At 42.0% G+C, this 27071-nt stretch overlaps 1 protein-coding gene across 1 annotated transcript; it reads left to right on the plus strand.

Annotated features, from left to right (window-relative positions):
* The first annotated feature begins 5533 nt into the window (after positions 1 to 5533).
* On the plus strand, positions 5534 to 12559 carry FOXF2 (forkhead box F2). Its single transcript, XM_020976670.2, is given in 3 exon segments — positions 5534 to 6140; positions 6143 to 7171; positions 11616 to 12559. Coding segments are annotated over 3 exon segments (1440 nt in total). The 5' UTR covers positions 5534 to 5896; the 3' UTR covers positions 11783 to 12559.
* The last annotated feature ends 14512 nt before the right edge of the window (positions 12560 to 27071 follow it).

Consider the following 27071-nt stretch of genomic DNA (forward strand, 5'->3'; position numbering starts at 1 on the left):
TCTCTCTTTAGCATCCTCACATATAACTCTCACTGTATTGTAGGTATGCTGTAGTTACCCTACTCCCTCCTATTTTATTTGCTGAGAAATTACATTTCCTTGCCTCATTATCGGGCTCATTTATCATTTGAATCCTGAACATGGTATCTTTTTTGCCTCAACCACCTAGCACGGCATCATTCCCTTTTTCTAATTATGACGAACAACTCGATTCTAGAAAGGGAATTCATTCCCAAAGGCCCACCACCCAGCTATCCCTCCTATGCTCTCAAATCAGAAATCCAGCTTTTGCCCTCTAAGCTTTCCTGCGCTTGCACCTGGAAGGTTCTTAAATGGGGTATCTGTCCTCAAATGGGGATTAATAGCGGGCCCTAGTGTTCAGAGAACATCTATCTTCTGGACGTATAAGAACGAGGCTCTGGGAGAGCAGAAAGACAGATTCGAACTGAAATAATCTGAAGCAGTTCCCTTCACTAACATTTGGGCATTTGGATCCTTTTCCTGCTCTCCGCAGCCACAGTTATTCACACTCACTTCTGCTCCGCCACCTTCTTCCCATTCAAGCACCTCCTAGGCAAAGAGAGGTATCTTTGATCTGATGATCGTGCTCGTGGGGCCTAGGGACAGAAAACCGATTGGCAATAGTCGGACCTCTCAGAAAGATAGCTATAAAAAGCGCCATGCATGTGACATATGCGCCTGGAAAGCGGAAGAATCTTTCCAAATAAACATTTGGGATTGCATGGCTGGTGCCCAAAGTCCTCAGCAGCCAGGAGGTCTGGGGAATTCTGGACTGGGAAAGGAGAGCAGATGACTCTGTGGGTGTAAAATTCTTACTGTCACCCTTTTCGGACCCCCTTCTTCGTCCCTACCCTACCTCACACCCTGCTCTTCCTCTATTTAGTCTAATTTAACTTGTAATTAACTGGTTAATTTGAAATCTGCTACCATCTATGTACTCAGGCTGGTTTCTCCATCCCCCCCCCCAATATCGAAGTTCAATTTATACAATTTACCACTGTCCCTGCCTAGAAAGAGGTAGCAAGGGGGTAAAGTTATTAGTCATTGGTCCATGACCAAGCCGGGAACTAGAACTCAGTTCTCCTGACTCCCATGTCCAGCATAGAACGTTCCAGGGTCAGAAGAACGTCAGAGGACTTTGGTTTTTGTTTTGTTTGTTTTGATTTTTAAGCTCACGGGTCCAGTTGGAATAGGTCAGTTTCAGACTTAATTAGAAAATAGCTTTTCATTAACGTACTAAGTCTTGTAACGGATCTCTGGAAGGCAGGCCTTCTACTTAGATACTTACGGGGGCAGAAGGTGAGAGAAGGGTGCAGGAGAGGTAGTCACCAGATTGCAAAGAAACAGGGACATACATCTCTCAGATGACAATACATTTATCTTTTCGGATTCATCTATTTCGCTAACGGGTTTAGCCTAGGCTATTTCACTTAAAACCCCAAGAAGTGAAAGAAACATGTTAGAAATATGCAATTTAAACTCCAAGGAGGAAGAAGTTGCTTAGAATGAAAAAAAAAAGGCAGAACAACGTTTGAGAAGCTAAGCTTTCAATTACGTTTGCTTTCTCTATGGTAGGGTCAAAGGACTGTTGTGTTTTTTTTTTAACAAGTAGGGATCGTCCATTGAGGAGAATTCGCCACTTGCAGGGGGAAAAAACTTGCAGAAAGAAGAGAGAAATAGAGTTTCAATCAGAGGATTTCTATAGGATAACGGCCCCTTTCCCATCCTAACCTCTCCTAAACAATCCGTTAAACAAATCTTTCTTTTTCTGGGGAAGAAAAAAGATTCAAGTTATGTTTTGCTTTGTATTAAGAGCAGTGAAAGTCAGTAGCAAAGAGACCACCACAGAAGACGCGTTTTCCCCTAAGGCAAGCAGAGAAGCTACCCTATGAGCAGAGAAATGAGGGGATCCCGGCAGGGGCCACGGTTGCGCCTGCTACGTTTCCTTTAAAGACAGTCTACTTAGCAGAAGACTTTTCCTGAGAGGAAGAATATGACATAATTTGTTTTCACGTTCTCTCTTCCCCAGCAGTTTTGTGTAAAGTGAGGTGAATAAAGGACGCGGGAGATTTTCGGGCGCTTCTTTGCTCTGTCAGTCTGTGCATGAAAAACACACAGCGTATGCACAACAGTAGGGTCTCCAATGCAATTCAATTCAATTTGACAAACATTTATTAAGCACCTACTGTGTGCTGGGGATTGTGTGAGGCTCCAGGGAGGTGACAGTATACAAAGTTTAGACAAGCCTCCATCCCTGCCTCTTGATTCCTGTAACAAAAGTTGCAAGCTTATCTTTTGCTAACTGCAACATTTACAGATTTCTAGACCATTCTGAAGTTCAGAGACTACTTAGGCAGTACTTGTCTTCTTGAAGAGACAAAAGGATGAAAGCTTGCAAGAACGAGAAGCTAAACTCCACCATGTCAGAGTTAGAGTCTTAGCTAAATTTGGTATGCCCCTTATCGCATAGCACTATGTTCTGCATATACTAGGCGCATAATAAATGTTTGTTGCAGTGAACGGAATTGAAATAGAATTGACTGGATTCTCCATAGCTTCTCACATCCTTTTCCATTTTCCCTCTTAAAGAAAGAGTCCATCAATAAATTGAGCAAGTGTTTACCAGCTTGTGGTTAGTTCTCACCAGTTTAGAAAGAATTCGTTAATGTGACTATTGTAGTTAAGAGCAATGGTTTATCCACAAGGGAAGTGCCATTTGACTGATGGGTAACTCTCGTGGAACGGAGATGCTAAAGCTTGATAAAAGGCTACCACTGTCTTGCCAGTGATTTCTGCCTCAGTCTCTTCGACTTTCTTCAGCTAGGCCCTGGACTCCCAATCTTTCGGGGCTGCTTATTAAATAGTTCCCCATGCTATGTATAATACTTAAATGGGTGCTAAACTAAGAGAAAATATATTTCTAAATAATGTTGTCTAATAAGATCATAAGTGTGAAAAGTGCTTTATAAACTGTACGATGCTACAAAAATAATGGAACTTGGTAAGTATAATTAATAATAATGTTAGTCAAATAATATTAATTAGTATATTATACTCAGTGTGTTTTGTCTGTTTCTGTCTCTATCTCTGTGTCTCTCACAGGAAGACACACACACACACACACACACACACACACATACATATACACAGTCGATAAACTCCAGCATGAGCACACCGATTTAAAAAAAATTTTCTACTTCGAGGGGAAAAAAGTGTCTTGTAGAGTGAGTAGAGCTCCCTTCAGACGTTGCCCCTTACTTAACATTGTTTTCTTCCCTCTCTGAATCACGTTAATTCGCTGAAAAAAAATTCAATATTGGTAGTTAAACAATAGAATAACTAACTACAACCTGGTTTTTAAATTGACCTAGTGTAAAGCTAAACGCCATAACATAAAACGGGGATAGGAGGTTTCTTGAAATAAGTTTGGACTCATTTTCTAAAACAGAATTTCATCAGTCAGACCTGAATTTTTCAAGGGTGGGAACAACCAAAAGCCCCCTACAAACCCCAATCAAAACAACTCACTAGGAAAGGAACGAGTTGTTTCTTCTTTCTTTTTTCTATTGGAAATGAGCGGTAAACTGAGTTCAGCCTCTCGGTGTTTTCTTAGCTGATTCTCGGCTACAATCAAGCCATTTTCGGACACATTCCCATGTAGGTACCAGGGGTGCTCTGGAGGAAGCTGTCGACGCCTGTTCAGCTAATTTAGGTTTTCTTTGTCTAATTACTGTGGAGCTTAGGGAAAAGGAGCCGGGCTCAGTGCAGTAAACTGACACTTAGTCTCTGTGTGTGGTATCCAGGCAGAGTTTGATGGAAAAAGCCTGCTTCCACTCAACTTCAGGTCACTGTCTGGAACCAGCTCCCCACTCCCGCCCCCCACCACACACACACTTCACTACCCCCTCCCCCCATCTCCTCTTCCTCCAGGGCATATACCCACCAGTAAATTCAGCCTGGAGCAGATCCTGCAGCTTTGTAGAGACACAACTAGCTCCAGGCAAGGCTCGAGGAGGACAGTGTCCGGCCCTATTCTGCCTAAGGTTCCAGTTTCTTTTTTCCTCCTCCCTTCTCCACTATCTTCTATTAGAGGATGCCCCTACTCCCAAGTCCTTCCTACACACATCACTGCTCTTTTGGCCCTTTTGGTTTGTCTCAGAGATGCACCGTATCTCCAGTATTCTTTTCCCTCCCTTCTCTCCACCACCAGTCCCCCCACCCCAACTCTCCCCACGTCTCCTCTTCAATATTCCCTCCCTTCCTCCCATTTCCCAGTCCTGATTCCTGGTCAGACTGCATTTCCTAGCACGTGTAATCCAATAACTAACTGTCGGGTTTCATTGAAATGATTTCTCCCGAGGGCACATCCTTTTGCAATGTCTGTAAAGATCAATGCCGGTTAAACTAGGCAGCAGGATAAAATGTAAGACTGGTATAGTTTCGGCTCTAGAGGAAGATACACTAAGGCTGGAAGATACATAGCGTTAGTGATCGTGTGTCAAGGCTAAGCAGTGAAAGCATTGTACATACATTAACCCCACTTTCCTTAGTATACCCACGCCTTTCACATTTAAGGAATCTGTTCATAAAATAACCTTTTTCTGTCACCCTCCTACCCCGCCCCACCCCCAATAGAAAACATTTTATGCCCCTCTTTAGTGTTATGCAGAAGATGCAAACACAACTCACGCAACTGAAATCTTTTTCCTGCATTCAGCCATGTTTTTTGGTTTTCTAACTTATCTGGAACATGATGGATTGGAGAAGAAAGTCCCGCATACCTCCCCACTATCGTCTCTAAGCTACTCTCGCTAAGGCGACATCCCCAAGCTCTCCTCTATCTAACTGAAGCATAGCATGCAGGACTATGCCAGGAAGAGGGATCTGCACTTTACCTTTGGGAGTCTGGCACACTGGAGTGAGGTTGTGAGAACTGTAACGTCTAAATGAAGTTGATAAATGGTGTGGGTGCGTGTATTAGAGGAAGCAGCTAGGGAGATCTAATGCGGCGGCAACGGCAGCAACCGCCTGCCGGTTGAGTAGTGGACAGAGGCCAGAAGGAAAGGGGTGGTTTCTGTCCTGCAGCAGCAGCAGCGGCGACGGCCTCGGATTTCTTGGACGAGTTAGGGGAGGGGTGTGTCTATAATGGGGAAAGAACGATTTCATAAACTGAGAAATAACTAGTCGGTTTTCGTGAGGCCCATTGGGCTTTACGCAAAGCCGAAGAAGTTCTATGTTTCTTTGTGTGTGTGTGTGTGTGTGTGTGTGTGTGTGTGTGTGTGTGTGAGAGAGAGAGAGAGAGAGAGAGAGAGAGAGAGAGAGAGAGAGAGAGAGAGATGGCCACCAGGTGGGGAGAGAAGTTGTGATTTCAGAAACAGTGAGTAAGCCCTCCCCGCGGTGATGCAGACAGCAGAAGGGAAGGGCGGGGGCAAGGAGGAGGAGGAAGAGGAGAAAGAGGAGGAGAAGAAGGGAGGGGGAGAGGGAAAGGGAGGGTGGAAGGAAGAGAGGCAGAAGTGAGGAGGGAACGTGAAGGGAGACATCAAGCTCCGGAGTCCCAGCTCTGGGGCGCAGCTTCTCCGAGCTCTGTTGCGAGGCATTAAGGGAAGGAGAGGGTGGTTGCGCAAGGAGGAGAGCTGGATGCTTGGGGGAGGGATGCGCCGGGCGTTGCCTGCAGTCCTTCTCTGCCGCCGCCTGAAGTTCCAGCAGAGCTGAGGGAGGAGACACCGAAGAGCTGGCAGGGAGTAGCCACGGTTGCAGCTTCTGCAGAAGGAGAGGGAGAGCTGCCGGCTTCACCCCCTACCCCACCCCAACGCCTTCCCTTTCTTACCCCCACCCCCACCCCCACCCCCACTGCAGCTTCTTTCCTCAGTGCCAGATGACCACCGAGGGCGGGCAGCAGCCGCAGCAGCAGCAACAGCAGCAGCAACGTCTGCCGCCCCCGCCGGCCCCTCTCCAGCGTCCTTGCAGCCCGGCCCCCGGTGCGCTCCAGTCAGTCTTGATGAGCCAGCCACCCCCTTCCTCCTCCTCCGCCGCCGCTGCTGCTGCCACCCTGGAGACCTCTTCTTCCTCCTCTTCCTCTGCGTCCTCCGCCTCTTCTTCATCTTCCTCGTCCTCCAGCGCTTCCTCCGCAGCTTGCAAGAACGCCAGCAGCGCGGGGGCAGCAGCGGGGGCGGAGGAGGCGGCGGGGGTGGCGGGGCAGCCGGGGGCAACGGCAGCGGCAGCAAGAAGGCCAGCTCAGGGCTGCGTCGTCCAGAGAAGCCCCCGTATTCGTATATAGCCCTCATCGTCATGGCTATCCAGAGCTCGCCCAGCAAGCGGCTCACTCTCAGCGAGATCTACCAGTTCCTGCAGGCTCGCTTCCCTTTCTTCCGTGGAGCCTACCAGGGCTGGAAGAACTCTGTGCGCCACAACCTCTCACTCAATGAGTGTTTCATCAAGCTCCCCAAGGGGTTGGGCCGCCCGGGAAAGGGCCACTATTGGACCATCGACCCAGCTAGCGAGTTCATGTTCGAGGAGGGCTCATTCCGCCGCCGGCCTCGGGGTTTCAGGCGGAAGTGTCAAGCGCTCAAGCCTATGTACCACCGCATGGTCAGCGGGCTGGGTTTTGGAGCTTCGCTTTTGCCTCAGGGCTTCGATTTCCAGGCTCCCCCCTCGGCGCCGCTCGGGTGCCATGGCCAGAGTGGCTACGGAGGCCTCGACATGATGCCAGGAGGCTACGATTCCGGCGCCGGCGCCCCAGGACACTCCCACCCTCACCACCATCACCACCATGTACCCCACATGTCGCCCAACCCGGGCTCGACTTATATGGCCAGCTGCCCGGTCACCGCGGGCGCTGGAGTTGGGGCGGCTGGAGGAGGAGGTGGTGGCGGAGGAGGAGGTGCAGGAGGGGGAGGAGAGTACGGTCCGGACAGCAGCAGCAGCCCCGTGCCCTCATCACCTGCCATGGCGAGTGCCATAGAGTGCCACTCGCCCTACACTAGCCCCGCGGCTCACTGGAGCCCTCCTGGTTCCTCACCTTACCTCAAGCAGCCTCCTGCCTTGACTCCCAGCAGCAACCCGGCCGCCCCCGCTGGACTCCACTCCAGCATGTCCTCCTACTCTCTGGAGCAGAGCTACCTGCACCAAAACGCCCGCGAGGACCTCTCAGGTAACTCGAGGCGCCCAGCAGCCACCTTTGTTCGTCCCGTCCCGTCCCGCGTTCTGCCTCTTATTTGCCCTTTGTATCCATCCCTTTGACACACTGAGAGGTCGGACATCCCGAGGGTCACTTGCTTGGCGAACTGGAGTAACCCACAGTTTTGCGTTTTTCCTGGGTGTAGGAGTAAGTTGGGAGGAGCAGGTAGAGAGGAGAGATCAGAAAAGGGAAACAGTGACCTTGTTATTGTGAAAGTAACTAGGGTCAGGGGCTTGGCGTCATGAGAATTTACCCTGCCTGCTTTGGACGAGGTTGTGTAATTGCCCTAGGGAACTGCGCCTAGGAGGTGAAGGATGCTTTTGCATGTTGAAGGTCTCAGGCCTAGGGTTTTTAGGAGAACGGAGATTAGATTTGAGAGAAATGAATATGATTTCAGAGTCGTTCTTTTGCTTGTTTTTGTCTTGGCTTACTTTTTTGTTGTTGTTGTTAATTTCCTTTCATTTTGTCTGGCAACGAAAGTGTGAAAAGCCTGCTGCTGAAAGAGGGTCACTGGACAGACAGACCAGAGAGTGTTAGAAGGTGGGGGGGGCGAAGTGCCGAGGGGGCGAGACAAAGAGAGAGGCAGAAAGATAGATAACATAAACAAAACCAGATAGAGGCAGAGAGTTATACAGAAAGACACAAAATAAAAGAGAAGATGGAATAATAAGATTACAAAGTCAATTAGGAGAGGGGGAAATCTTCCCAGTGACAGACAAGGGAAAAGAACTGGGAACCTGAAAGGAACCCTGAAAACCACCCAACAAAAACAATGACCCCTGAGCTGACTGGAATTTCTTGGACTATCCTGCCCAGTCTTGCTCATAGGACAGATACAGAATTTTGACTCTTGCCCCAAAGCCTCTCTTTCTGATAGAGAGGCTCCATAGAGAGACTCTCCTGGAATTACCAGGATTTTTTTTTAATATTATATTTTGGTAACTAATTATGAGAAACCAATGAATTGTCAGAGGTCTGGGCAAGGGAAATTTGAGGGAGGGTGAGAAGAAACAGGAAATATTTTGGTAGAATTGTAGCAAAAATGGGGGGAAAGTGTAAAAGTTTCAGAAACTCCAGCAATGCCTAAATTATCTGCAAAACCCAATAATCTCTGAAAAAGCTATAGTTTAAAAGCAAGTGGAGTATGTCTACAATAGGAAAGATACAAAGTATCTATAACCCAGGGGTCCAGTATATGTTTTTAAAAATGTTTCCAACTCTACATGTTTCTGCCTCTAGAACGTTAGGGGAAGGGAAAATGAAGCACAAAATACACATCCCCCTAAATGGGTAAAAGATGTGGCTCCCTTTATGGTGAAATTTTCCAAATAGCCCCTTTAAATGTGGGTCTTGGAGGTTAACTAAACAAAGACAGTCTGGGCAGGACCACACCGAAGAGGATTTTAGCCTGACTTAACCCACATGAGAGCAGGGTCTTGTTCAATTTTATGGGAATTTCAACAAGTAACAAGTACAGACGACCCTCTCCCTCTTATTTTTTTATCCCTTCGGAGAGGCTGTCAATCACAATGCCCCCCCCAAACACACACACACACAGAGTTCCAGCCCTCCTCCCACACACACTATTCTTTCTGTAACTTTCTCAGGCAAAGGCAGGCGCAGCCCCACAGTCAAGGCCCCTGTAGGGCTCATCCCCTAAATACATTCTTTAACAAAAATAGTTTAATAGTACTGAGGATACCACCACCTTAAAACAGTTTATTCGATCTTTCAATGAAGTTGTCTTAAAAAAAAAAGCCAGTAAGTCTTCGATGGTCAGGACGTAACAATGGACAGCATTGAAAATGAAGAACCAACAGACAGTATCCAAAACCAGAGCCAGAGAAGGCCCTCCTGGCTCAGCTAACTGACTCACAAAAGCCTGGGGGTCTTTCTCCTACTGGTTTTTGCCTCATCCTCCATCTGTGCTGCCCTTTCTCAGGGACAAAGCAGAGAAGAGCTGGCAAGGCCCAGGCTTTAATTTAACAGCAAGGAAAGAAACCTATTTTGTTTGTTTTGTATTTTTGTCTTACTCTTTGCCTGTCCCCACTCCCACCCCCATTTCTGCAGAGTCGGGAATATTTTGTGTGCCATGTCCCACACTGGAAATATTTCCTTAATCATTTGGCATCCCTAAGTTGACTGGTAGGGTGAACTCTAGCTATACAACCCACTGTCTCCAACCGTGGAGGAGGTAGAGGCCAGAACACTAGTTAATCCCTTGTGGGGGGTGGGGAAGAAGTGAGATAAAGGCTGAAAGAATATTGGACTTTGCAGGCCAGGCCAAGTCTGTGCACCCTTGGTGAGAAAGTAAGGGTGAAGAGTGTCTAAAGAGAATAAATCAAGCATTTGACAAAAAGACCAAACCACACTTATGAATGACCGTTCCTGACCTTACTCTTGTTAGCCTTCTCTATAGGTCCCCTATCCCTCAGAAACACAATAGAGAAGCCTAGAAGAATAAGTATGTCCAGTCACAGTATACAGCATTAATAACTCCTATCAAAAAGGGAAGATGAGAGTAAAATTGCACAGGAGGCAAATTCTAATCTGACCTTAGTGTCTCTTTTCTGAGAGTGTGTGGGTATGACAGGGGGTATGTGTGGTGTGTGTGTGTGTGTGTGTGTGTGTGTTACGTGCTTGCTCGCGCGCCTTCGTATTTTAAAGTTTTTGTCTGTTGATCCTAGCAACAGATTAAAAACAAACAACAATAATCAGACTGATTGTGGTCCAAGGGTATGAGGTGTAATTTTACTGCCCCACTGTGTGGAATACAGTTATAGAGGGGTGGGGAGTGGAGAGGGGAGGCAATTACAAAATGTTTTACTTAAAAAAAAAAATCAAGGAATACTAACCGGTACGATTGAACAAGTGCAATTCGGGCTGTCGCTGTGGGTTTAGCTGCTTTCTTTTTTACTGGTGGGTGCAAAGCAATGCATATATTTGGTTACAATTTTTTTTATCAGTCCATAAACATGGACCGAATCACCAGCTATTTGTGTTAGTGACCTTGTTGTTTCTTAAGCTTAAAAGATTGAAAGATTGAAAGCAGAGGTCCCAACCCCCTTACAGGCTTGCGATACATTTTTCACACGCTGTTAAAAGCATGCTAACTGATTGAATCAGGCCTGCAATAAACTGTAAGGGTTTATTGTCAGCATACCAAGCCGGTTATTAGAAAAGACCAAAAAGAGAGAACAGTTTTTAAATCCTCACCGAGGGGTAGGAAGGGGGCAGGGAACTTCACCAACTCAGAGAAGATACTAGCTTCCCCGGTCCACTCCTAGCAGCAAGAAGCATGATTCTCTTCTCCCCACACTCGCAACCTTCAGCTCCACCCAGGATTTGAGGAGTGAGTACCATAAAGACAAATGTCAAAGTCCAGGGTTTGCAGTGCAATCCACGGTAGCGTCACTTTGTCGACATAAAATGCCACCGAGCAGAACTGTGACACAGAACCATTGGCGGTGAAGTCGGCTAGTCTGCGCAAATTACACGCGACTGAGTTAGGTGTCCTCGGAAAGCTAACAGTCGGCAATCCCTTATCAAGTGAGGTTCCTTGATGCCATTAAATCCACCTAGAAATCTCTGGGTGCTGACCCAAATATAGATTCACCCACGCAGAACGTGGGAACACGTGGACTCAGCTTCTGCTGAATTTAGTGCTCTTCTCTTTCTATCATTACTTTCAACGAAAAAGAAAGACCCGCGACTGTCCACTAGTCTGATAAGTTCAGTTCGTTGTAAAATTAAGCAATCAATCGAAGAGTACTTATTGAGCTGCTGTTATGTGCCAGACGCAGTGTTAGGCGCAGGGGGTACAAATTCAAAGAATGAAACAATCCGTACTGGCAAGGAGCTTCTATCTTAATGGGGAGAGTAGAGCAGAGACTAATAAAAGTGGGACTTGAGATGGGTTCTTCTATCAACTGCCTCTCTCAAACACTTAAGAGTTGCTTCCTCACTACCAGGGCCCTGAGAGAAAAGGGGAGGCAGAGACACGTGCACATACACTGAGAGACACACAGAAACACACGGAAAGAGACGCGCACAAAGAAAGGAATCGAATGAGGAGAAGAAAGTGGGAGAAAATATGAGTAAGGATGAGCCTTCCTTTCCCATGTGGAGTATAATTGGTACTCTTTCCCTAGATATAAATAACAAGGAAATCACCTCACACAAGTACTCAGGTGCATAGAGGGGTTGAAATATTACCTCTTTAGAAATGAAATTTTAATAATTTCTGAGCCAGAGGAAGTTCTAAATACCACCACCTTCTCCAGGAATTCGATTTTCTCTAACATCTATGATAGTTAAAGAAATGAATCACTACATTATCCCAGCAGCCTTGGTAGATTTGTTTTTGAAGACATCCACATACACATACTTTTAAAAAATATATTATTTCTTCTTTTAGTGGGACTGCCTCGCTACCAGCATCACTCTACCCCAGTGTGTGACAGGAAAGATTTCGTCCTCAATTTCAACGGCATTTCTTCTTTTCATCCTTCGGCTAGTGGATCATATTATCACCACCATCACCATCAAAGTGTCTGTCAGGACATTAAGCCCTGCGTCATGTGAATAGAGAGCCAATTGATGGAGAGACGATAAGACAGTGGCTTTCTGGGACCCCGTGGGATGTCAGGTTTGAGGTCTAGCCGGACTCACGAGGTAAAATGTAAAGTGCACCCTTGATAACATTAAGTAGAACACAAATCACATGGCCAGAGGCCAGAGACAGCCAGTATTGTTCTACCACTCATCAAAGGACAGACCAAGACCAGGTAAGGTTCAGAAATCGCTAGAAGAAACCTGTTATGGGGGTAGGGGGGCAGGTCACCAGGGAAGGAAAGAGTGGACAGAAGAGACCATTATTTCCCTAGTGGGGAATTTAAAAACTAACCAGGTTAAAACTCAAATAAGCATTTCTGAGATCTTCGTTGCCTTCAGGAATCAGGGTCTGAAAATTGGACAGTTGGTATTTTTCTATGAAAAACTTGGGATTTGACAACAAAGTGGCAATCAAAAGCAAAGACTCCAAGAAATCCTGGTATGTGTGTGTGTGTGATGTTTTTAAAATGTTGCTTCCTGTTTAATTAGGAGTGTTCTGTTTCTCCAAACACTATTTTTTGGACAAAAGTGCCCATCAGTATTATTAAGAAAGTATTTAGAAATAAACTGTCTAGTTTAAGAAAGTGGATTTTCAGTATTGTGACAATACAACATTTTTACAAAGTTGTTTTCTACCACATTTTTAAAAAATATTTTTAATGATCTTCGTGTATACTCGCACACTATTGCTTGTACTTTAAAGGGAGGATATATTTGCACTTATGTATACTTTTACAGTTTGACAAAATATTTTGATGTAAAAATTTTTTAAATAAAATTGTATATAACGAACGATCGTTTCTTCTCTAGGATACCCTAGGTAACAACGTTCTTTTCACCTCCCAACAAGAAGACTACAAGCCCTGGGTTTCTTTCGGGAGAGTGATCTGTCTGATGCTGGGGGTCTGTATCCTGAGTAATTCACGAGGGTTTGGGTTTTTCCGTCTCCTCTCGAAACATTTTCTGTTATTCCTTTTTCACACCCTGTGACTTCTGACTAAAAGAAGAAAACAATAGGAAGAGAAACAGCTTAAAAGCAAACCAGACATGATCTTGAAAAACAGGTCTAAATGCACAAGTTGTTTAGAAATTCACTTTCTTTTAACTTTTTTTGCCTTGCAAGTTCTGAAGTGGAAGGTACCATCCCAGTAGTACCTAACTTTCCTCCCTTGTCTAGCATTTGGGTGTTTTGGATAAGGAAACTCCCACCCCCAATCACCTCCTATTTTCACCTTGAGGTGCCTAGTGACTTTATTAGATTCCACTACCCCGAGGAGTCAAGAGCTCCGCTAATGCCATGAATAGGCGTCGATGGGCCTTTCGTGTCCTTAGAACATAAGTAACTCTGTTTCATCGGGGCAGTCTCTCTCCTTTTCTAGGTGGTAGTGATCCGTGCAAAATCTGAAGGAAGAGACCAGAGCTGGGGGAAAGCAGGTGAGTAGTAGCTGGGTTGCCTCAAAGCACGCCAGAGATCAAGGAACTCAGCTTTTACCCAGCTCCCTCGTAAAGGCTAATTTAATCCCACAAAGCACACGGCGGCCCAAGGCACTCACACCTTCTTGGCCGGGTGAGTTCAGGGCCTCTGGTACAGGGCCTGAAGCTGCCGCCACATCCCTGGCTTCCCCTCCCAGTCTTAGTCCCTTTAATCTCTCGCCCTCCCCCAGACACCTCGCCCAAGCCTTCGGGGATTTACATCCAAGACTCCTTTTCAATTTTCTTGATGGGCACAGTTTTGAACACTTGAAACTTCTCGGGCGAAGCCCTAGAGGAAAGAAAGAAAAAAGAGAGAAAAAAAAGGTAGGCCAATTAGGCGGTAAAGAGGTAGGGTTTGTTGTTTCTTAAAACCTAACTTTGCCTTTCGTCTGCCTAGCCCCTTCCAGTTGAGCGACTCGAAAGCTCCCACCGGATCTTTGAGAAAAGCTTCCCCAGTGGAAGGACTTTTCTATATTGCTTCGCATTCTTTCTTTATTTGTTTATTCCTGAACGGAAAACTGACGGTCCACTCATCCCCTGGAAAGATCTTTCTTCCATTCAATTACCATTCAATTACCTCGAACCTAAGTCCACGCCACAGAAGGAACAGAGGAAGGAAACAGTGACACACGCACACACACAGAGACATTATGAGATCTACTTTTGTGTTTTCGGTGGATTTCACTTTAATCCAACTCTATCCTTATTGGAAAGAGATCGCAGCTAAAGCATCTTCTTCAAAGAGCCATAATCACCTCTTAATCCTTAGTTTTCCTTAGTATATTTTGTATATTTTCCAAAATTAATAAGTGATTTGAATGATTGTTTTTTGGAGGGTATCTCCATTATCTTTTTTTGTTAAACTAACTCTCCATCTCTCTCTCTCTCTCTCTCTCTCTCTCTCTCTCTCTCTCTCTCTCTCTCTCTCTCTCTCTCTCTCTCTCTGTCCAAATGAGCTAGCTACTCGGGGGCCTGCTATAAATTATAAAGTCAGTTTCAGAGTTTGCTCCGACCACAGTGCTGTGTTTACATTCTTTCCAAGGCAGCCTGCATGGTCGTAATTTATATCCTAAACACTTGAACGTAACTTGTTTATACAGAGAATGACAGGACCTCAAAGACAAAAAAACTGCGTCTGCCTCACCGCCGGCTTTTAAAAAAAAAAGGTTACCCTGCCCCCTGGTGGAATGAAAGGGCTGACTCGGTGTGCTCAGAGTGTGTTTAAGCCACTTCAATTTTTAAAATATATGTATATAGAGATCCATTTTCAAATATACCCTGGATGTGTCCCTTGTCAAATAAATTTTCCTTTGTAACAAAGAAGAAAAAAGAAGGCAGTTCAGGAAAACTAACTAATGTATCAAAAGTCTGATCATATATACATTAAGCCAGTTTTGAGATCTATAAAATATCCAGTTGTTTTTTAAAATATATTCAAATTTTTCTATAGGAGCATTTTAGATTCATTATTTAAAAAATACATCTTTCCAGGATTAGGAAGCACAAAAGCATTGTGGGCTTTTATTTGTTTCTTTTGTTTCTGTATATTTGACTCTTTCCCCCACAGTTTAAATTTCATCTGAAGATTAAGAAGTATCAAGCAAATGGCATCGTACTTTTTAAGGATGTTTTAAAATTGTGATTTCTTGCCTTTCTTACTTGTCCCCCAATTATGTAGCTGCTTGCTGTTCAGTTTCTAGTCAAAATGATATAAACTGTAATGAACGGCCCTCTCTCCCCTAAAGGCTTTCTTCTCTTTACCCACTATTTCCTTCTCTCTGAAGAAGCTGTAGTGATCCAGTTTGAAATATGGCTCAGGTTTTGGTGAGTAGTTCTGATTCATGTGCTCAGTGCAGAGAAGGTGGAAGAGAAGACATCACTTCAAATTGAGGGTATCCACTAACTTCTCTTGTATTTTCTGAGCAATTTAAATGCTGCGACAATGTGTGTTTATCAGATTGCCATGTGGGAAGCTCCAGCAATAGGGCCAGGTACAAAAGCTTCCAAAATATAGAAGTTGTCTTTGCCAGATTCCATACAAAAAAAGTGTAAAAACTGTGTATCACTAACCACAAATACAGTAGTATTTATAGCCGACCTCTACCTGGAGACTTGTATGAGAGGATGTGGAAAAGCACTGACCTAGGAATGAGAACCTTTGACTTCCACTATTATCTGTGTGCTATTAGGTGAGTCATTTGATCTCTCTGGGCCTCAGTTTCCTCAGCAGAAAATGAGAGATTTGGAGTATATAGATGACATCTAAGTTTCCTGACAGCTCTAAGTTTTTATGACATATGATGGCCTTCTCTTTAGAAAATCAGTTAAAAAGCTAGCACATCATTCTAGGTCGAGACAGGTGAATGCTACAGATAATATCCCAAAGTACCAAGAAAAGGGCCTCCAAAAGATTTACAAACAAATGGTGATGCTGAGCTATTCCAGTTGGTGGATTAAAACAATAACAACAAAGCATGGGTTTACTTGCCCAACTGTCTCTAGTTCAGTACTGCCCCAAGAGGAAATAGCTTTGGGTGGAGTTTGAACCTTTGTTAGGGGGAAGGGAAGTTTTTCAGAGAGAAGGAACCCTTATTTTTCTTCCAGCAAAATTTCCAAGCAGAAGCCATTTGTGGTCATTAGCTAGTCTGCTGAAATATTTATTGAGACTGTCACTGAGACTTCACATCAGCAGTCATTTCTCTGTTTTAAAAAAGTGATAGAAATTTGGCCTATGTGTGCCCTCACTACTATAGCTTTTCATACTAAACCTTCCGAGGGGGTGAGGTGGGGAGGTAGAGTTAGTCATGGTCCAGAGAAGCAAAGGAATAAATGGAGGGAAGTGAGGAAAGGGTAGAGCATCTCAATTGTCAAAAAGTTTTTTCCCCCCTAGATTAATGAAGTCAGGATTGCAAATGATAGAGGAGAGGAGAATGCAGAGAGAGAAATACTAATTAGAAGAGATGATACTCCAAAGACATTTTTTAAAGAAGAAACCAAAGGGCTGGAGTTCAGTCTTAAGCAGTAGCTGCTCTGGAAGTCTGGATTAATTCATCTTTGGTCTACCTCTGACCAAGTCTTCAGTCAATTTCTGCCTTGGCTGAAATGATCAGGTAATTTTCTTCTCTCTACTCTTAAATAAATTCCCTGAAGGTAAATGAATTCCACAGAATCAAATTCTCTGAAGAGTTACAGCAATGCTGCACAATTTTAAAAGTAGAAACCTAGTCTGTGATTTAGAAAGAGGATGTCTAATAGGACTGGGAAATCTAGAAGACAATGACATTAAAATGGAATTAACACCACAATAAGAAAAGGTTCTATCATATTATCATCTCTACCCAATTACTGTGCATTATGGTAATTAATTCAAATCAGAATCCACATAATTTAGAATGGAAATATATTTTAATTTATTTTATCAGAATGGAAATACATTTTTACCAAATATGCCTCTATGAAACGTTATCTTAGTTAGGAAAACACTACAGATTGGGACATTTGGAACCCTTGTGCTCAGAATGCTCAGAAGTCAAGATCATTTGGGAAAAAAAAATAAAAGTCCCCAAAGTTTTTTTGGAGTTTGGTGCTCTTGAACTCTACAGCAATTCAACTTCGATAAATATGCAGCTTTCCAGGTCCTAGGGTATATAAACTCCTCCTATCAATCCTAAGGGACATTTGTGATGTGAAAGAAAGTCTATCTCACTTCTGAATTTCCATTCCTTTTGGCATAAAAGTATTCATGAGGGAATAGATAAGGGGATTCTTAGGAGCAACAGGAAGGCCATTACCCTCTGAATTGATCTCTTTTTCCAAGCCATTAAAATTAGGCAATGGTATATTTCTTCCACTACTACTTTGTGCCTCCTTTCAACTTGAGAGTCAGAACAGCATTTCCTATTCTACTGATAAAAAGAACTGAGACCCACTGAGGGTTAGCCACAGAGATTCTGTCCACAAGACCATATCACCTCTCAGAAGGTTTGTTTAGTGGCCCTTTCTCCAGTCTCTGTTCAGTCACCAGGAACTGCTTTTCTTTCTCTTTTTTTAATGTTCATATTATTCAAAATAGCTTAATCATTCAGAGTTACTCCAAACAATATTGCTGTTGCTGTGTACAGTGTTTTCTTGCTTCTGCTCAGTGAGGAAACTGAGGCAGACAGGTTCATTTCCCCAGAATCACACAGCAAGTAAATGTCAGGAGATGGGACCTGAACTCAGGTTTTCCTGACTCCAGGTTTCCTTGGATTATAAACACTTGAGAACCAGATTTAATTTTCATTTTCAATAGCAGCCTATCCATTGTTCTGCTCAAGGCTTATTATGATTTAACTATGATCCCCTACCGATTTTAAGTTTTTTTTCTAACTGTTCTTGAGTTTATAGCATATTTCTACAAGAATTCTTTGCTTGTGACTGAACCAGTAACTCTACTACTTTCCACCCAGGTGACAAAGAGATAGTATTACTATTTACAATTTGATGCCTTCTTTTGTCCAGGGTTACCTTTCCAAAATCAACATGTTTATCTCCTGAGACATAACTTGGTCTGAACCATTGTCCCCAGTATAACTGCTGCTCTCCTTTCTTCCCATTTTCTTCATCCTCTTTTCTCTTCTTCTTGATCTTCCTTTTGTTATTTTCCCCATATTTTGCTGTGCTGCTTTCCTCCTATATTAAGTTTACTTTTTATTTCTCTTCTGCTCCTTCCAGATGAAAGTGATATGTCCTTTCCCTCAATTTCTTGTAGAGCATTTTGCTTATATTTCTCTTCACATACTCCCTTGTATCATATTTATGTTCCAGTTAGATCTCCACTTTAGACTGTGAACTCCTGGAGGGTAGGGCAATGACTTCCTGTCCACCCCATCTTAAAGTCAGAAAAACCTGGGTTTAAATCCTACCTCTAACACTTCAGTAGCTATAAGACCTTGGGTAAGTCACTTATCCTCTGTGTGACTAAGACAACCCCCTAGGGTTACCTATTAAGTCCTAAGCCTAGCAGAGAGATTTGACACTTAATAAGTAATGAATTTTTTTTTAGATACTTGAAGTACACTCCTGAAATTGTGATCAACTAAAGCTGGCCTATTAGACATTCTAGGCCACTTGGAGCAAAACATGAGTTTTAATTTCAGATAAATTTCACTGCTCAAGAAGGAATGGGTTAAGAAATTTGTATAAGGCTGCCCTTAAGAGTTCAGGACAAGGTAGGCAGTTATAATTCTATAAAGCAGAGATAATAGTAGTACTTTCTTCAGAGCATCCTCATGAGGATCACATGTAAAGTTCTCTGCATACCTTAAAGCATCTCATAACTGCCAGCTATTATTATCATCATTGTTATGGTTATTGTGTGTGACTCATGCTTTGGCAGTGTGTAGGACTATATTCAGAGGTATCCATTTCTTTTTTATAAAAGCTTTTTGCATCTGCCTGTAAACTCTCTTATTTAACCAGATCCTCCACAAAGGTGATTTTTGTTTTAAAGAAGTCCAACGATTCTTTGGACCAGCCCATTGTGTTTCAGGTGGAGCTACTTAACTATGCCTTTAAACCCAAACCACTCTGGCCTTCACTTGAATGGCCCTCTCTCCCAAACTATGTTGTATTTAACCTCTTAGTACATATTTGTATTTATTAATTTTATATGTATTCTACATATGTTTATGTGTATTTGTTGTCTCTCACTAGAATGTAAGCTGCTTGTGATTAGGGATCCTTCATTCCTTGTATTTCTAACCCTAGCACTTAAGTGACTGTACATAAATATTCGTTGAGCAATCCAAACAAGCAGGATATTTGTTTATACAGAGAATGTAGCATTACAGACTCAGGAGTCTCTCAGCCATTCAGTAGTTATGCTCCCTACATGTATTCAGGGTCACAGGACAATCCTTCAGAAAACTACACATCCTGCTTTGGGATGAGGGAGGGAGTGTTCGAGGTTAAAAAGAAAAATCTGTGATCTTCCTCAATTGAATGTAAGCTCCTTGCAGGCAGGGATTATATCATTTTTCGGTTTTGTTTTTAAATCTCTAGTACTTAGTTACAGTGCTTACCATATAGAGGAATTAATAAATGCTTATTGATTGTTGATTGAGTCTTAAGAATAGGAAATTTTTGTTGTGGAAATTCCCTCCACCAAAGCTGATTATAACCACCCAGGATTTAATAGGCAACCCTAGGAGGTTGTCTTAGTCACAGAGAGGATAAGTGACTTACCCAAGGTCTTATAGCTACCGAAGTGTTAGGGGTAGAATTTAAACCCAGGTTTTTCTGACTTTAAGCCCAGAATAACTCTACTATGTCATATTGCTTCTTTAACACAGTAAACATTAGAACTGATATATTGGGTCAGAACAGTGGTTCAGCCATACCATACATAGTCTATATAGAGTTCAACAATTACTATCTAATCAATAAGTGTTTATTAAGCACTTATTTACTATGTATAAGGTACCACACCATAGATATTAGATGTATGGTGATGTGTGTCCCTACAAAAACTTTACTATATATAGAGAGAGTTTTATCAAATTTCATCACAATTGATAAATTATGAGGGATTCAGATAAAGACAGAAAACTTGGACAATGGTTACAAAACCTACCTGAATTGGGAGGAGAAGCTTCTTTTTAAAGAGCATTGATGTGCTCAATCCAGTTACCTCCCTTTTGTATACTAACCTAATTCTTGTCAATGTCTGCCTCTTCCATGGTTTTCAGAGTTAAAATAAATTTCATCAACTAAAGGATCCCTTTTCTTCCATGTCTCTTTCAGTGTTCTAACCATTCATTTATTCAACAAGCTTTTTTTTTTAAAGCATATAATATGTGCCAGGCACTATGTTAGGCACTAGCTATCCAAAGATGAAAATAACAATCTCTTTCCTAAAGGATGTAACATTTTAATGGAACTACCCCCATATTTCCCATTCTCCTCTTTGGGCTTAATCCTCCAAATCATGCTAGCAGGTTAGGTCCCCAGATAAGTGACTACACAGTCCTCCTAACACTCTAGCTAATAAGCCCCCATGAGTGTGCTTCTTTTTTTAAACAATGTCAATAGACTCACTTGACTTTTTAGAAAAGATATTTACTCAAGTTTATAACAAGAGCAGTAGTTACAAAGCATTCCCTACTCGGTACCCAAATCCTGGAATGCACTCACTCATAGATATACACAAAGTCTCTGTAGGAAAAGTGACATAAACTTAAAGACAATTTTAGTAAGGTATGTAAGTAGGGAAGATGTGGCTAGGGCAACTCACAACTCTGAATCATTAACAGTCTGATGCCTTTTCTTTCTTCAGAGAGTCCACATGAAGTTCACTGTAGTGTAGGAAACTGGTGACCGCCAAGTCACTCTGTTGGTCAACTGGACTTGCTCCGCAGGTGATAAAGCATCTCTGTTGAGTGGATTAATGCACTGGAGTTCATTCTTAAATTGATAGCTGAAGTCTTTCCCAACTCCAGGTTCTTTATACTGTTCTTTTCAGCAGGAGTAAGAATGCTTACCCTAGCACTATCAGAAACTTCTCTTCCTTGACTACCTGAGGATCTCAGCTCTGAAGTTTATCATCTAGTGGCTGGAGATGGGAGAGATCTAGCCTCTCTTGTTTGACAATCTTTCTGGCTCATATCAGAGTTCCTCCAGTGAGCAATCTTACTCTTAATTATGGTGATTATCCATTTATATTTCTCAGATTCTTGTTAGGTTTGAATGGCAGGAGATCAAAGTAAGGATGCCTTCTGTGTCCTAGAGGCAAGTTCATCATATTTGCTAGCCTTTTCATTTGCCTTTGAACTGGTCAAGCCTCAGGCTCTTGCTGGGGTATGAGGTTCTTCCTTTATGTTTTGGCAACCACTTCACCCTACTCAACTTATTCAGGAGAAGAGAGAGTGACCCAGAGACCCACAAATGTCAGCAGAAAGGATTTGGACAGTTTAGAATGAGCTTTATGGAAAAGAGATAGTTGGTGAGTGATGAAATAGCATAAGAAAAGTGTGAACATCACAGCAGGAACAAAAAATACACCAACTCCTCCTCTTGGCCCTATGTGTCACAGGGTGTAAGAAAGAAAGAGCAGTTAGTCTTGCAAAGATTGCCAAGAGATGTGTTGTCTTCAAAAGACTGTTTGTTTTCAGGGAATACCAAAACCTAGGAGAAATGTGAGAGGAAGAGATGAAGGAGGGTATAACAATAAGGGAAGGATTTCTGAGAATACAACAGAAGGGGAGAATGGGGGTAGATAGAGACAGACTGGCTGGTCTAGATTTGAGTTTATTATTAGCAGGGGTAACAGGAAGTGCTTCTCCATTGATCCTCTTCATCAATCCCAGGCATTCTGATGGCCCCCAGACAGGTGGCATGTTATGGTACAGTACACCCTAATAGGTAGGTAGGACCCAAAAGAAGTGTATGACAGCCATGGAACCCCTAGAGATGACAGCTTGGGCTGGAGGGGGTGGGGAATGTTGGAGAAGAATTGGGAAGGAAGCACACCTAGTAAAGAAAGCATATCCCTAGGATGTCAGCACCTGAGGCAAAGCCTGCACTGACTCATGATATTTCTGGTTCTGTTTACAACCCCGGTGCAAGCTAGGCTTGTCACTATAATGGGGGATAATTTGTAAACCCATTAGAATTAGTCTGCATGAGTTTAAATCTGGACTGTGACACCTACTAGCTGTGTGACCCTGGACAAGTTACTTAACCCCATTTACCTCAATTCCTTATCTGTAAAATGAGCTGGAGAAAGAAATGGCAAACCACTCCAGTATCTTGGCCAAGAAAACCCCAAATGGGGCCATAAAGAGTTGGACATGATTGAAACAACTAAACAGAAGCAGCAGCATATTGTCTAGCACAATGAGGATGATCCATACTCATTTAGCATAATTACAATAACCAGATAGTAGCATCATGGTAGATGCTTTGGAAAGACCTTAATTTCAATTTTGCCTCTGACAGGTACTGGCTATGGCACCCTGAGAAAATCATTTGACCTTTCAGTAGCTCAGGCAACTCTCTAAGACCATAGACTGGAAAGAAGTAGTGATTTGCACTGACAGAAAAAAGTTCCTCTCTGGGTGTTCCCTACACTGATGAAATCACAGATCTAGTCAAAATAGAAATAATGAATTGCAGAGAGCTGATGGGAAAAGACCTTAAGCAGAAAATCCTTATATCTCAATAATTCCCTCAATCCAAGTGGCTTCGCTCTCTTCCCATCCCTGACATTCTGGAAAAAAAAAAAGCAAAGCTTTGGAAGCTATTTGTGGATACTTTTCTGAAACTTGGGCAGTTGAAAAAAATCATCTTTTGGACCATGAACACATGTTCCTTCTCCCTTCAACCTCCCCCTCCCCCAATATACACATATATGCACATTTCCCTCTAGGCAAGTAGTATCTGAGATCCTAATGGCATGATGTTCTACCATAATCTGAACATTCAAAATCTCAGAGTTAAGCAGTAAGATATTATAATTACCTTCTTGGGCTTTCTCTTGCATAATGGTAGTACTTTGTCTTCCCCAAATCCCAAAAAAGCAGTCCCTTTTAAATTAAGATCTTGTTTTTGTTTTCAAAGACCAAACGAGCCCCCTGGCCATAGATAAGGTTACTAGCTGAATACAGAGCATAATGCAAAGTTTTCCAAGAAATGAACAGTGCCTCTTCAAGAAGCACTTTGACAATACATCATTGTTTATTTACATAAGCTCTTTTATAATCATCTGGCATCCCAATTCAGTTGTAAAGTCCCACTGGACTTTGGTTTTTTAACCTCTGAACACAGGATGTCCTCACTGAAATTATAAGAAAAGAACAGGATTTGGTGAGCAAGAAAGATTTTTATTCCTTTTGGATGACCCCTCCTTTCCAAGGGTTCCAAGAAGGTTTCAAACGAATCTGAAGATCTTTTGGAATCTGCAGGTCAAACCTTCAAGGAGTCCTAAACTCAAATGTGAGTTCTGGTTGAGAGATTTTTTTTTTCTCTAGCAAGATCTTAAAAATCTAGGAAAACATCTTCTTTCCAGGAGTAGCCAAGAACCATGGTAGCAGTAAACCTCCTCCTTCTTCCCTCCAGGACTTCTTCCCTGACCACCCAGTCAAAAGAGTGGGTGATTTGTTTCATTCATTCAATAAAAATTAATTGTACCCTTACTATGGCTTCAGGTCAGTGGACTGAGCAGGGGTTAACTTGATGATCTCTCAGTCTCTTCAATCTCTAGATCTTGTGGTTTTCTGTTATGCACAACATACCGAGCACTGTGGAGGACATACAAAGAAGTGGGGAAAAAAAGCGCCAGGTACTCATTGTCTTAGAGCTTACTATCCTAGTTGGAGAGAGAAAATCCAACTGTTGTCTTAGGCACAATGTGAAAAGTGCTGTTTGAGTGAGAGTTCAGTGGCAGGAGAAACCTTTGCAATTGGACTAGTGCTCTATGGGAACGGATGGGAGGGGGTGAGGTCTGGAAATGAAGGCAACTATGAAGTGGGAGGAGCTGCTGGGGTGGAAGATTCGCCTTCTCCCAGATGCTTTACTATGGATGACTAGCTTAGTATGGTAGGGTTATAATAACAAGGCTGGAATGAATGGTGATGGAAATGATGGCAGTAACTTATGCACCAGAGATCCTATTGCTAGACATGTGCCCCAATGATATCAAAGACATAGAGAAAAGTCCTTTATATTCCAAAATATTCATCACAGCACTTTTTTTGTGATAGCAAAGAACTAGAAACATTGTAGATGGTGATTGAGTGATTGGCCAAAGAGATGATGATTTATGAATTTAATGGAATATTACCAGGATATTAAGAAACAAAGTATATGAAGAATTCAAAGAAGCATAAGAGTATTTATAAGAGCAGACAAATAGTGGAGAAGGCAGAACCAGGAAATCAATATCCACAAACACCACAAAAGTATAAAAGGAAAGGGCTATTACCACCAGAGCAAAAGATAACTGAAGCCTATGTAATGAAAATGGCCAAGCTTAAAATCAAAGAAGATATGAGAAAACATAACTCCCTCCATTCTTTGTAGGAATGAGGGAGTAGGAATGTAGAACAGTGCATATAATTTCAGAATTGATGTGTTGGTTGGTTTTGCTGAATTGCCTTTTTTTACTCTTTTAAAAAATCCTCGATTATAAGGAATGACTCACTAGGTACTAAAGGGAGGAGGGATATATTTGGAAAGTAAAAGAGATATTAAAAAAGATAATAAAAATTGAAAATGAAAGAAACAGGTAAAAAGGAGGGAAAGGATAACAATATATCTATCTAGCATCATTAGAACAACTAAAACAAATTTTCCCAGCAGTCCTCCAAAACAGGTAGAAAGTTGACAATTCTTTGTATGTGTTAATGGTGCAAATGAAGCAAAGTCATATATACACATAAATATTCATATACACATACATACATATGTGTATATGTACACATATGTGTGTATGTATATACATAAATAATAATAAAAGTAAGCTTATATCAATATAGGAAATAGAATTGAGTTCTCTAAATTCCCTATGCAGCACAGTTCTTTTTCCACTAAATAATGCTGCATGGGGTTAAATAAGGTCCTTCCAAATGGAATGCCAATTGAGGAAACAAATGATTTCCTGTCATGCTGAAGGAGAATCTTTCTTACAAATGTAAGCCAGGGGTTCACAGATAGATAAGTGGAAGGAACCTTAGCAATCCAATCCCTTCATTTTATTGTTGAGCAAACAGGCTCAGAGAGGTTGGCTGATTTGCCCAATTAGAAGGCTCTTATCATCTATTTTCAATATCAACTTAAGTATGAACAGTTCATTTGCAGTGTACCTAATAATTCCAAATTGTTTTCATAAATATGTCTAGTTTCCCTCTTGTAGATTTACTTCCATGTCATGTAATAGTTACAAAAATCTTTGTGCCACTTTATATTCTTTCAAGGCCAATGTTTGTGCAAAATATAAGGCATGAAACCTTTCATCAGTCTTTGAAGTGTATATTATTATTATTATTGATTATTACCAAAAGAGAGACTAATGCTTGCAAAATGTTTCTGGCAACATTACAACTTCTAATTAGCAGATGTTCTACGATTTGTGAATTTTTATTTAATGCAATGAGTTTATTTGATAAGATAAAAAGAAGTGTCTGTAGGGCACCACAAGAAAGACAGTCTGATATAGTTGGAACAGACTCAGAATTAATCAGAAGAATGAGGTTTGATTCCCCAGTGCTACTGGACATAATAATAACACCAATAATAGCAATGATGATACTAACAATAATAATAATAACAGGTAGTATTTATATGTCACTTTAAGGTTTGCAAAGTGCTTTACAAATATTACTCTTTTATCCTCACAACAATCCTGGGAGGTAGGCATTATTATTATCCCCATTTTACAGCTAAAGAAACTGAGGCAGGAATTAAGTGACTTGTCAAAGGTGACGTAGCTAGTAAATATCAAAGGCTAAATTTGAACTCAGGTCTTTCTGACTCCAGGTCTAGTGCTCTATCCATTGTACTACCTAGCTGATATGTGGCTCTTGAAAATCAGTTTTCTGAGCTTCAGCTTCTTTATTCATAAACTGCGGATAGATAATATTTGCAAAATCTGCCTCAGTGAGTAATTTTAATGTTCAGATGTGGTAATATACATGAGTAGCATATAAACATCAGGTCTTATTATTAGGAAATATCTAAATGTTTGATGCCAAATATATGTATGACTGAATTCACTTTTTCTCTGCGTGTCTATTTATTATTTAGACAAAACCATTTACTTCTTTCCTGCTTCTCCTGTTACAATTTCACCCTCCAAGTGAGAAACATTATTTGAGGGTAGCTCATTTCTCGTTTTCTCAACAGTTAGGGAAGGTGGTGGAGGGAGAGAGAGAAAATGTGGAAATGAAAACAAAAATAAAATAAAAATAGAAACATTAAGTGTTTGTAATATGGCATGTGTCGCATATTACAGAATCCCACTTTACACAGACTGAACCTAAATGGATAAATATTTTGTGACAATTTAAATGTCAAGACTGAAAGGAATAGACTTTAAATTCTTTTTAGAATTAATCTAGAATTGGATTCCAGAAAGTAAAGCATAGAAGACAATTGTCCTAGGAATCAGGAGACTTCAATTTGAGTCACAGCTCTGCTACACTAACTGGCTACGTCACCTTCAGCGAGTCACTTGACTTTTTCTTGGCTTAGTCTCTTCATAGGCAAAAAGACAACTAGATTAAGTTATCTGTAAGGTCCTCTAACAAGGTCCTCTAACAATCTTTGAATCTGCCTAGCTCAATTATTTTAATTCATTAAACCCCTATAAGAAAAAAAGTAAGGTATATTGAAAAGCCAGCATTTCCCATATATGGGAAAAAACTATCACTTCACATTTCTCCCCATATTTTACATTCTAGGGAATATGAACCTCACCTTCCCCCTTGCTTTGGAACTTGGTCTACAATTCCACATTAGAAATAGTGGTTCTCAAGAGAGTATTTCAGGAGACATTTCCCCAGCTTCAGTTGAATTGAAATCAAATCTAGAACTGGGAAAGACAGTTGTGATGAAGCAAACTAGAGAGAAGAAAAGAGCCCAAATAGGCCGGGTTTTATATGTAGGTTTGATGGGGGTATAGGCCCTGGAAACCCTCCCCCACCCCCAAACTTCCCCTGAACTCTCCCATTGGGCCCTGGTGTTTACCTGAGGCTCATCTCAGTATAATCCTTTCAACTTTCCTGGCATCTTGGCCTTGACCCTACCCCAA

The sequence above is a fragment of the Phascolarctos cinereus genome, unplaced genomic scaffold (genome assembly GCF_003287225.1).
Source record: "Phascolarctos cinereus isolate Bilbo 61053 unplaced genomic scaffold, phaCin_HiC Scaffold_4;HRSCAF=312, whole genome shotgun sequence".
Lineage (NCBI taxonomy): Eukaryota > Metazoa > Chordata > Mammalia > Diprotodontia > Phascolarctidae > Phascolarctos > Phascolarctos cinereus.